The sequence below is a fragment of the Motacilla alba genome, chromosome 7, assembly GCF_015832195.1.
Source record: "Motacilla alba alba isolate MOTALB_02 chromosome 7, Motacilla_alba_V1.0_pri, whole genome shotgun sequence".
Taxonomy (NCBI): domain Eukaryota; kingdom Metazoa; phylum Chordata; class Aves; order Passeriformes; family Motacillidae; genus Motacilla; species Motacilla alba.
In genome coordinates, this window is record NC_052022.1 from 10,430,474 (window position 1) to 10,442,702 (window position 12,229).

The 12,229-nt window shown below is 41.1% G+C and overlaps 1 protein-coding gene across 5 annotated transcripts in view; it reads left to right on the top strand.

Moving 5' to 3' along the window:
• The window catches only part of MYLK (myosin light chain kinase), a 198,375-nt gene that overhangs the window by 160,141 nt on the left and 26,005 nt on the right, over positions 1 to 12,229 (top strand). For all 5 annotated transcript variants that reach the window (XM_038142902.1, XM_038142903.1, XM_038142904.1 and 2 more), the window contains 3 exons: positions 7,878 to 8,180; positions 11,792 to 11,827; positions 11,927 to 12,020. In XM_038142902.1, the coding sequence (XP_037998830.1) occupies positions 7,878 to 8,180; positions 11,792 to 11,827; positions 11,927 to 12,020 (433 nt within the window). The remainder of the gene's footprint in view (positions 1 to 7,877; positions 8,181 to 11,791; positions 11,828 to 11,926; positions 12,021 to 12,229) is intronic.

Consider the following 12,229-nt stretch of genomic DNA (forward strand, 5'->3'; position numbering starts at 1 on the left):
CACACACACATATCTATAAGCATGTTGCACACAGGCATGCAAGTAGTATAGCATGAATTCACCAATATCTGCTCCTCTGCTCCATTCCACACTTGACTTGGGATAGGGAAGTTACTTTCTGTGAGGAAGGTGTTACTTCTATGCCTGTAGCAGAATCTGTGTGAGCATAGTCTTTCCAAGCACAAATGAGAAAATATAAGTTTACTTGAGAACAAGGTCTGATCATCACTAACTCCAATAGTCCTTGAATGTAATGTTAAGATTATTAATTGCTGCTATGAAGGGCTTGGTTCTGCTTCCACAAGTCACATATATGCAAGCTTAGAATTTGTTTTCTCCCCCGAAACTCTGTTACAAGGAAATGTGGTAGCCAACCCAGCAGTGCACAGTGACCCTTTCAGCACTGTGAATGCATTGTGGGACATCCTGAGAAATCTGGCTCAGTGCTCACCACTCAGACAGAGAGGACCCAGTGGTCAATGTTCTGTGCTCCCTCTCTGGAAGAGTTAAGTGCAGACATCTGGGAAGCAGACAGTGAAGCGAGACATCCATAGACATTTTGACACTGAATATTGCAGCTCAGAAGTGCAAATATGAATGATTCTGAAGTTCTTTTTCTGAAAAGAATCAGATAATATCTTGCAGCATCCATGTGATTCCCTGTTTACAGTCAGGTCAAGAATGCAGTGAATTTCCTAAGAATATGTGGGTGGACTCACTCTGTAACCTTCAACCTTTCAAATTCCTCTGGATTGCTGGAGTATTTTTGTCACTGGTTTTTTGGTTAAAGGGCAACTACACTGGTGGTTAAGGAAGAGATATCTTATGTTGCTGCTGTTGTAGTTCAAGAGTATAGTAACCTGCACTGTCAGCTTCCCACTAATGCATAGTGGCTCTCCAGCTGTGCCAAAACTGAATTTTCAGAGAAAGACAAAAATGGGTAGAGGAAAACCAGCTTACTCTGCTCTATGCTTCAGTGCTGGCACACTAATCCAGGTTTATCCCTTGAATGGCCATGCAGTTTCAGTGTCATTTCTGTTAGGAGAAATTTCAGTAGAACTCCATGCATAGTTGCTTTTTCCTGATGCTTTCCTTCAGCTTGTTTTTGAAGAAGAAAATAAATATCTTGACAACGGCAACAAAATTCCTATATTTTACCTAGTTACTCAAAAATGGTTAATCACAACTCCTCCACACAAGACCCAAACTCACTCCAGTGGAGACTAATCCACAGATAGTCCTACTAGGGAGACTCCTAAAATTGATTCTGCCTTTCAGTGGGCAGGCTTGGGAGCTCTAATTCAATCAGTTATCAAAGCAGATAGCTAACGTGCAGCACATGAGTAATCTGAACAGCTTGTTGATTCAGGCTCAGGAGCAGATGGTTTAGAAAAAGGCTCCTGAGAATGCATTATATATTTGTTTGTTCCATTAGCCTGTGGCAGAAGGAGATGTTCTTGTGCTGAGGGCATTTGCGTGGGAGTGGCGAGCTCTGGTTTCGTTCCCAGCTCCATTCTGCTGTGTGTCCTTGGGCAAGGTCATTTTACACTTCCATGCCTCAGTTACCCCAAAAGCACAAAGCCATGCTCTGGGCCACCAGTATTTGTGAGCTACTTATCCACAGGTCTCGAAAGGGCAGTTTTTAAATAACTTTATTTTCTGTCAGAGTTGTCAGGAGGACAATCTGGTGAGAGTATTCTGCAGTGTATTTTACAGGGGAGGTGTAAATTTCAAAGTCAGGACAAAACAAATCTTCACCATGGGATCCTTGCCTCTGCTGTATTTTTAGGAGAAAACTCACGTTCATTTCAGTTTCTCTTGAGTTGTTTTGCAGGAAAATGCAGGCATTTTTTAATTTAAGTTTATCCTGAACCTGTGTTACACTAACCTACAGGGTGTACATTAGTTACAGGAGTTAAGGGGTAATATCTCTACTTGTAGCACTCTTCTCCCTTGGAAAAAGAGCTGCAGGGCATAGTTTTCCAAGCACAGCAGCGAGGTCTGCCATGACCCCGAGCCCTGTCAGCAGTAGTGCCGAGTTCAGTTATGACCTTTTATGGTTTTGCTTTTCTCCTGCTGATGGATTTCAAGTGAAAGCGTTGCCAGTGCTGTCGGCATGGACAGTGTTCAACTGGCTTTTGCAGCATATTAAATACCTTCCCTGGCTAAACAGCTTGTGGAATGGAATTAAATTGTTTCTTTCTGTCTGTTCTTTATCTGGCAGACAAATATCACAATAGCTAATAATAGTATTATATAGTAATATGATAACTGGATTTAGAAAGAAAACAAACCAATTTTGAGGACAGATAAAGAAAACTACTTCAGAGACATTGCTTCAGTGCTCTCTCTGTTCATAAAAGAAAGGGAAAAAGAACTTTTCAGAGGCTGTGGTTATACTGCTCTCAGTTTTCAGAGGCTTTCTGCTGGAACAATATCTCTGCTTAAGAGCCAGGGCCGTGTGAGCTCTTAATGCACAGCAAACTCCATTGCCTCTCCTTGGCTCAGCCTGACCCTCACAGCAAGTAGCAGAACAATTTCCATTTCCCTGCACTCAGTTAGATAAGGAGATTGCTGCCTTTTTTGGTCTCTTGGAATGGTTCTAGTGTTCTGAGGGCTCTGTAAACTAAGCCATGTGGAGAAGGCAGTGAGGTCTAGATAGCACAGTCTCATGTCACGTGGATGTCCTGCATGAGCTGTGGGTTTGCCTCCACTGCAGAAAGAGAGAAAGTCCCTTTGCTTATGCGAAGGAATTTTCACAGAAACACAGAATATTCTGAGTTGGAAGGGATCCACAAGGATCATTGAGTCCCACCCTTAAGTGGATGGCCTGTACAGGGATTGAACCCACAACCGTGGTGTTATTAGCAACATGCTCTAACCAATATACCACTGGAAAAAAGGGCAGTCGCATCAAGTCAAATTTGTCTGATAAACAGCAATGATTTAATGGCCAAGCATTTGTGCTTCTCAGAGTGCACAAATACAAATTAATTAAAGTTTACTTCAGGCTGTATATCAAAAACCTGTTTACCAAAATATTTCTGAGAGTTTATCTGAGGAAGGAGTGCAGCTGAATTCAGTTTGAGTGTAAATAACAAGTGTGTTTTCCAGCGCCGGTATGGTCTTAAAAGTGGCTTAAACATTTCATGTGGGGCGAGCTCATCACATCATCATTTGCCCTGAGGAATACATACCACAAAGAATAAACTGGAATCTGACCTCATTGCTTTTGGGGGTAGTGGTAATTTACACCTCCCTTTGTTGAGGAGCAGGGAGTTTTAATCTGTGCCTGGTTTGCTGGAGCACAAAGGACTAAAAAGCTCCTTCTCATCACCTCCAGTCTCCTCTTGCTCCTCTCTGCTTGGCTTATGGCTCACAGCACTCAGGAGTCACTCCTGCTGCTTACTCTGTGCTGCTGGTGTCAGCAACTCAATGCAGCCTCTGTGCTGCTGTGCAAAGAGTCCCTGAGCAAGGTTTGAGGCCAAGTTAGCTGCTCCTTTGCCTGCCACAAGGGCTAGGAAGCCAGCTTGGGGCAGCCCTACTTGTATTCCTAGAGAGATTTGCGTGCAAAGGCATTGGAGTTTGTAGGATTCTGACCAGGTTCAACAGGAATGTGTGGATACAGCCAGACTGACCATGATCAGCTAGAATATCATAAGTCTTGATTCAGGGGTTATGTAAGTGCTGTAAGTTAGCCAAGGCTGGAGTACCCCTAGTTTCATATGGTTAAGGTACCTTATGGTGACTTTCTTTTGTAGCATGCAACAGTGAAATTGAAGTTAGAGCTCAGTATTATGAATTAGTTCCTTCTCCTATAGAAATGTGTCAAAGTGCACTTTTGGATGCTCTGCCTTTGTTCTAGTTCACATATTGGATTGTAGTTATGGATTGTTCCAGAAGAGGAAAAACAAAATTGTGGTCCAATAAAGCCAATGTAAAGCCCTCATAACATAAGCTTAAGTATGAAATAATGACTGTGCATGTCAAAAACTGCACATGACATGCAGCAGAATATTGGAGACTGGCAGCTCAGGGACATGAATGGTGTAGTAAACACTAAAAGAGAAGGACAAAATAGAGAACTGTGCTTGTCTTCCCTGCTCCTTCTCAACTCATGGGATGTTTTGTTTGGAAGCAGTTAATTGTGCTGATAGAGATTTCATATTCCAGAAGGGAATGTAGCTTGGCAAAATATTCTAGCCTTCAATACAGACAGATGAATACATGGTAACCTTTAAAATCCCCATAGAATAAACTGTTGAGAAAGAAAACAGACACATGGAGAGACCATCTGCAGGTTCTCTGAATGTGCAGAGCTGTAGAATACCATCCAGTCTGATATCAAGTCATTTTTAAGCATGTTAAAATGGTACATATACATCTGTCATATTAAAAAAGAGCAAAGATTAGGCTTTCATTCCTGTTTAGGATCTCCCATAGCAGCTACTACAGTATTTATACACTGAACAGATCTGCAAGCAGCAGCACATGATAGACTTCAAACAGAAACATGCATCTTTCTGGCTCAGTAGAGTCCAGCCAAGATTGCAGGTTTTCATCTCTGCCTATTGAGAAAAAATGCCTTAGGAATATAGAAATGTTTCCAAGGCTAGCAGATACTAGTCTAAAGCTATGTGGCATTTCCTTTGCCACTGCTATCCCCTTGGCCGTGAATGTTTTCTCTGCAGTGCTCACATACCTAAGTCTTGCTTCTGTAAACCATGCAGGCCAGAGGGACTCCACTTGCCTAGGTGAGTCATGGAAGGAGAGCTTACTGGGAAATGGGGCCTAGGAAACTGATAAATCATGCCCAAAGTTTCATTTGGAAACAGAAATGTGTTGAAAGTCAGCAATGAGAGAGTGTGTTTTCATGTCCTGCACAGGAAGCAAGCTGCTGTGCTCTGCAAATACTGAAACATAGAACACTTTCTCCATATCAATTCAGGGCACACCTAACACTTTATTTTTATTTTAGTAAAGCAACCTAACACTTTATTTTTAAAGCAACGCATACATCCAGGTTTGGCTGTGTGCATAGCAGATGCCAGAGAATCTGCACTGCTTTGACAAGCTTCAGCAGATGCCACTGTAAGGTGATGGACTTCTGGCTTGGCTTTTTCTTCAAAATATTTTCCTCCTGCTATCTGCAACTGCTTCGTTTTGTTTGGATTTAGGATAAATCAGCTGTTACTTACTCCAGGTCTATCTGCATTTTGAAATGATGCAGTGATGGTTACATAGGAGGAAAACAAGACACAGAGCTGAACATTCCACTCCTGTAAAGATTTTGAGAAGGGCAGAGAATCATTCCCAGCAAGGTCTACATGGGCAACAAGTTGTAGTGAAAAAAAAAAAGATGCTGCTGCCACTGTCTGACTAAAATCATCCAATCCATGTGTGCCATGCCAGCAGCTCTCTGATGGCTGCTATGGGTATGTTACAAACATGCTGATACTGAAGATGGTGTGGGCACTGAATCCTCACTTCATGCAGTTCCAGGGAGGCTGAGACAGGACCAGTACAGGGAAGAGGGGTGCTGCTGTTTGGGCACCAGGAGATCAAGACTCAGTTCTCATCTACAGTCTCTCTTTCTAAGCTTAGACAAATGATGTAAGTCCTCTGTGATTCAGTTCATTATATATCTACTCTATAAATTCATGCTTGCCCCTTCCATTCTGTCAGAAAATGAGGTGAGTAAAATGTGACCACTAAGCAGAACAATAAGCTGTTCCAGAGGTTAAGGACATCTGGTCTCTGACATGTGTTTAACAAAACATGTGCTGTATAATGATGACTCCTAGTGGAACAGTGTTTTAAGTGTTGCCAAAATGAACAAAGATAATCTTGACTCTGGCAGTCACTTTTTCTTCCACCTGGGGGTTCTCATACTGAATGCAGTGGCATATTCAGTGTCCACCTCCCTTCCTCCCTCTCATACTTGAAAATTTCTATTTATATATCTACTAATATGTTTAAGTTGTGGAGGGAGATGTATTTTTCATCACAACTGAACTAAAATTTTTTTTCAGGGAAGTCATTGGGCAATGAAATTTGCACTCTTCCAAACAGTGAGCTGATACTTAACTATCTTGATCAGATTAGACTGTCCTAATTTCCCTCTCTATGAGTTAAACCACAGGAGTCAGAGGAGAGGTTCCTCTGTCCAAGAACCAAAGGCATGTTTCTGACAAATTGTGGCTATTTTTGTCAGCTCAGTAATTTTCCTAGGAATGATAATTTGAGTATAGAGGGATATAGCCTGTCACAGTGAGGCTTTGATCAAAGTCTACAACAGCTTCCCCTAGCATTTGGATGTTTTTATTGCTGAGAAAGTGGCAGTCTTTCTTGGCTGCTTTGTCAGCTCTGCCTTTCCTACAGAGAAAGTGATTATGTCCGTTAGCAGCTTGAACAAGCAAAATGGGACAGGATTTTAACAGTCCATGTTCAATGTAACCACTGTTTGTAGCATCTCACATTTTTTATCTTTATTATTTTCTTCATCACTCATCTATCCCATCCTTTGATTCCTCTTTCAACCTTTGGCCACTAGTTCATCCACATCAACATCATCATTATTTTGTAGGTTATGCTAGATTATTTCTGAGAGGATTATTTCCAGAGAAGCTATTTGTTCCCTTAAAAGTCTTTTGAAGTGCTTAAATTCCACAGTTATTTTCAAGCAATTTATTTTTAAAGTCATCATTTTTCTGTCTTAGAAGAACATTAATTTCAATAATTAATCATTAGACTAAATCTTGAAAAAGTCATATAACTGCAAGGCTGTTGTATGTTCTCAGGTTTGTTGTATTTTCTCAGGTGTTTGCATAGTTGGCTGCACATCTGCGCACCAGGTTCTGGTCATACTGGTTCCACTCATCTCAAAATAAGGACTTCAGTAACAATCCTCTAACTGAGGAAATACAGAAGTTTCTATCTTCCACCTCCTCAACAATTTCCAAAATGTATATGAGATTTAAAAAATCTCACTATTTAAATTATATATTCTAAATTGAACTCCTTCTTACCGAAAAGTGCGCTAGACTTCCGAAAACTGCACATAGATGAATTTGTTCACTAAATTGTTGGCAGATAAACTTGTCACCCTTCAAGGCCTTGTTTCCATGCCAGCAAACTGGTTCCAGTATTTCTGCTACCCAGGTGTGTGGTGGTGTTTGCTAGGTTCCAGGGACAAGGTGACAGACGAGAATTTTGATTCCATGTTTCAAAAGGCTGATTTATTATTTTATTATATATATTATACTACAAATGCTATACTAAAACTATACTAAAAGAATAGAGAGAAAGGATTCCTCAGAAAGCTAGAAAATAATAGAATAGAATGATAACAAAAACTCGTAACTGCTCGGAGCTTCGACACAGCTGGATCAATGATTAGTCATTAAGTAGAAACAATCTACACAGATTAATCGAAGATGTACCTGTTGCATTCCACAGCAGCGAATAATTATTGTTTTTCTTTTCCTCTGAGGCTTCTCAGCTTCTCAGGAAAAAAAAATCCTAGCAAAAGGGATTTTCATAAAATATCACAGTAACACAGGTGTATTTGGATGAGTGGCACTTTCTGAGGCTGTGAAAGGTGAGCAGTGGCCCTAAAGTGTGGAAGATGAAGGGAGCTGAAGCAAGCACCTCACAGCGATGGGACTGTTACAGGGGTGTTCCTCTAAGGAAGATCACCAAGGAGTGGTTTGCACCATTGTGGGAGATTGCAGGCATAGCTAGGACTGGTTTTAGTCTCCACAGTTTCTATTACGATAGCTGTGAAGCAGAGTGATGGAAGGGAAAGAGAAGGGCCAGGAATACCCTGATGAAGTTCTGTCTGATCCTCACGGTGTGCGTTGTGTGCATTTTTGCAGATAAACCAGACCCACCTGCCGGAACTCCTTGTGCATCCGACATCCGGAGCTCCTCCCTCACGCTCTCGTGGTACGGCTCCTCCTACGACGGCGGCAGCGCCGTGCAGTCCTACACCGTGGAGATCTGGAACTCGGTGGACAACAAATGGACAGACCTCACCACCTGCCGCAGCACCTCCTTCAACGTGCAGGACCTGCAGCCCGACCGGGAGTACAAATTCCGCGTGCGAGCTGCTAACGTCTACGGCATCAGCGAGCCCAGCCAAGAGTCTGAGCTGGTAAAGGTTGGAGAGAAACAAGAAGGTAAGTTCTTACAAGGGAAAAAACATCTCAATTCAACTGAACTCTTCCTTAGGAGTTGCTTAGCGAGGCCAGAGAGCTGCACGCCTTCCTTCCCACGTGCCTCTGGGGCTGTAACTGTGCTCAGGTCCTTCACAGACTTCATTTGGGGGTCTGAGCGCATAGTTTTGCATACTTGCACTGTGGAAACTTGGCTTCAGGGGTCCCAAATCCCTGCCTTGTGAAAGCAAGCACTAATTCTCATTCTGGCTTGCTGGGTGAGTGCTGGCAGACAGAATTCTGCAGTTCAGTGCACAGGTAATGGGAAATAAAAGCTTTCACAGATGTTACACATTCAGTCCATGCCCAGTTGGAAAATGATGGTTGGTAGCCTACATGAAATACGCCAATGGATTCACTATAGTTTATACTGGACACACCATGGAAAAACAAACCATAAACACTATCCCAAATTTGCTTTTGGAAATAATGAATGCGCTTGCTGCTAGCCAAGCACAGAATATGCAGCAGAAAATAAATTGGCACCTTGCAGCTTGCTGTATTTCCTATGCTTTCAATCCCATATGATAGTGTACCTCAGTTCTGTGTCCCCTAGCACACCCAGCCTGTGAATTCAATGGTCCTACTTACCATGTTGGCTTTGCAGCATTATGGGTGACAAAATATTTTTTAGGGTTTTTGGTTAGAGTTGCAGATACTTTTTAAAATATTTTTCCTTATTTTTTACTTCTTAATTTTTGTTTAAGATCTTCTCAAAGAGCTAATAGGGAGAGTTCGATTGTTGTAGAAATTATTCAGGAACTCGTACAAAACTTGAAACACACAAATGTCAGCATTATTTTTCAAAACCAGAAAGTGACTACATATTTTTATGCACACCTCCATCTACCTGCTGTGCAAGGATGACTTTGATAGTCACCTTACCAAAAAGCCCAGACCAGAAATAACAAACTTCACCATTTTTCCTGTCTTTGAGGACTGTGTGTTGTATCTCTCCCTCTTCATTTATGTGTGTAGGGCTTTGGAGCTTGAAGTGTTCCACACAACCCTTGTGAAATTATCTTTTATTGCTAAAGGAAGACAAAATGATAGCAAAGTGATGCAGCATCACACAATTGTGTAAGCCTCTCAAACAAAAGTAAATTATATTTCTCTTCAAGTGCTAAATTGGATGCATGCTGAGGAATTACTTCCCTCTATTTGCAAGATTTAAAACCAATCTAAATCAAGATGCACCTTCTCTTCAAAGCGGGGAAAATAACATTAGGAGTAGCAATAAAATTGAAAGGAAGCTAGATGGTATTGGCTCTTCATAATAAAATTCCCTGTGTTTGAATGCCCTCTTTCTTTAGAAGGACAAACACCTTCTAGGGCTGGAGACCTGACTCTTCTCTATGATTTTCCTAGAGCAACCACTACCTATACTGGACCAAAGCAAACAAGTTATTTTTCCATTTAAGAGCGAGCATTTTCTTACATAAATTTAGTACAAAAGGCTAGAAAGTGTAATGAGTCATTGCAACACACATTTAAAAAAAAGCAACAAAAAAGTTGTTTTGAGCAAAAAGAAAATGTGTTCTGTTTGCAGGAGTGGGGAAGTTTTCTTTGTGCTCTCAATTCTAGGGCTTATTGATTTCAATTCTTGCTATTGCAGATAGTGTGGGAAAAGGGCAAGTCATTTAAAGTGGGATTTTTCAAGTGTATGAATATAACTGGTGCTTTAATTAAAGGCAGTGAAAAATGCATGTGTTCAGCACCTGTCAAAGTCAGGACTTTAAGCTGCCATCTTTGTGAACACTTAGCTAAGTAACTCAGGAGTTTCTAGGCTTCCAGGAAGTCTGATTACTGATTTTCATATGAGGTGGCCAGCACATATTAGTAATGTCAGTATGATCTTAGTTAAGAAAGGCATGGCTAAATTTTTACATTGCATTTGAAGAAAACTAAAATAGGGTTGTAAGTCTCAACAGATTAAAGCATGCATTGCCATGTTTGAAGAAAATTTGGTACTGTTGACTGACTTCTGAGAAAGGTTTTAGCACAGCAGCTCAGCACTTACCAAGATCAGATATGTACCACTTAGATAATTTCGGCTTCCACTGGTGGACCAAACTGTTCCTATTCTGTGGCTTCAGTGCAGTGTCGCTGCAGAGCCGGGCACTGGCTTCTTGTCTAAGCACTATTTGGCAGACATGACCTACTGGCAGCCTGGCTGGGAGCAGCTCCCTTACACAGCCCTTAAAAGGGGAGGAAAATGTTATGTGCTCTTTGCAGGAGTGGTTTGTAGCTGAGGAAGGTCCGAGAACAGCTACCCCGGCTGGGGAAGGCTCCCTTCCCTCCCTGCTCTTCTGGTAGATCTCTGCAAACCAACTCTTCTGTGCAGGAATATGCAAGGGTTGCAGCTCCCAAAAAAAAGAGAGAAAGGCTTTATCAACAGACTTTATCCACTTGATTGGCTTTGCTACCAGCACACAGATGCAACATTTTGTGTAGGATGTGAAAGGGTGATGCCTCAGACCAGATATCTGTGCTCCCTGCACCCTTTATTTCTGTTGTTTTCTTCTCATCCTCTGCATCTAACTCTGTGCTCTGAAGCACCTAACAGCACCCAGAGTACTGCATTAATTTAATAACACAGATCTGCTGACACAAGGGGGATAAATTCCTTGGTTAGGCTTGCACTCCATGATGGTAAAGTGCAGCTTCAGCAGCTACAGGAGAATTAACTATGTAAGAAACAGCCTTTGCAGTTTTTCAAATCACTGGTCACAGCCACAGATCTTAGGAGCAAGCCCAAGTGGTGTAAGTAATGTAAAATAAAAACATTCCAGCTATAGCCCCTTTCCACTCTTAACCAAAAAAGCAGTGCTACAGGCAGTTCATGTACATGAAAATTAGAAATGAAAATCAGGACACTCAGGCCAGCTTTTACTCTGACTGAGGTCACTGTGTTCACCTGTCTTTGAGTCTGCCTGCAGAACTGAGGCTCCTTTTGAACCTCAGTGATTACAGAATTCACCCATGCTCAGGGGAATGCATGCTGTTCAGATTTTCTCAATATTTTGAGTCTGAAAACTTTGTCTGGATGGGAATCTTTTCATGTATGTACTTGCCTAACTTTTGGCTTCACAATTCAAAAAAGGCACATCAAAGCCAAGAAAAAAATGTCATGGAACAGAAAGTGTTATTGATTTTAATATTTTTAATTTGTTTTCTATTTCCCTGAGGCATTCTAAAGGTATTTCTTAGATTACTTTGAACTGATGCAGTATGCTGATGTTTCTAGTAGGCAGGTATAATTGACAAGTACTGCATACCACAGGAATGTGATTTATTCAGAAATGGTGACTAGATAGGGACTGGATAGTCAATAGCGATGAAGAACTGATATTCTAATATTTTAATGAGAATTTTATTTTATTAAGATATTTTAATTATGAAGTTAATGCACAAACTCCCTGACTGCTTTTTGCCATTTTGCCATAGGGTCTATCAGTTGTCCATGCCACTATGAATAATCCATGTCACTTTGAATATCTTACATAAGTGAATATACTTATATAAGCATATATCCCATATAAAAAGCTACTCATGTCTTTTTATTTTCATCACAGAACCTAAAGAGGATGAAGCGGAGCTATCTGACGATGGTAAGAAGTGCATGTTTTAAACAGGACAAGTACAAATCTGTGTTCTTCATTCACATTTTCTGGAGGTTTATAATCATGGTCCTTAATGCTTATTTGTAGAGGAGAAAGAAACAGAGGTGGAATATCGGACGGTTACGATCAACACTGAACAGAAGGTGTCAGATGTCTACAACATCGAGGAAAGGCTGGGATCGTAAGTACCGAGCTGTGCTATTAAAGACACAGTTTTCAAGGCTACCAGCCAGTTATGAAGATCATGTGCATTTATTCTTTCACTGTCTTGCACTTTCAACATCCCAGTTGGGCTTCTTTGTTGCAGTAAAAATAGTTTTCAATATATTTTGGCTTCCACTCCATAAAGATCCTTTGCTTCTATTAACTGATAATTTAAAATAGGCACTA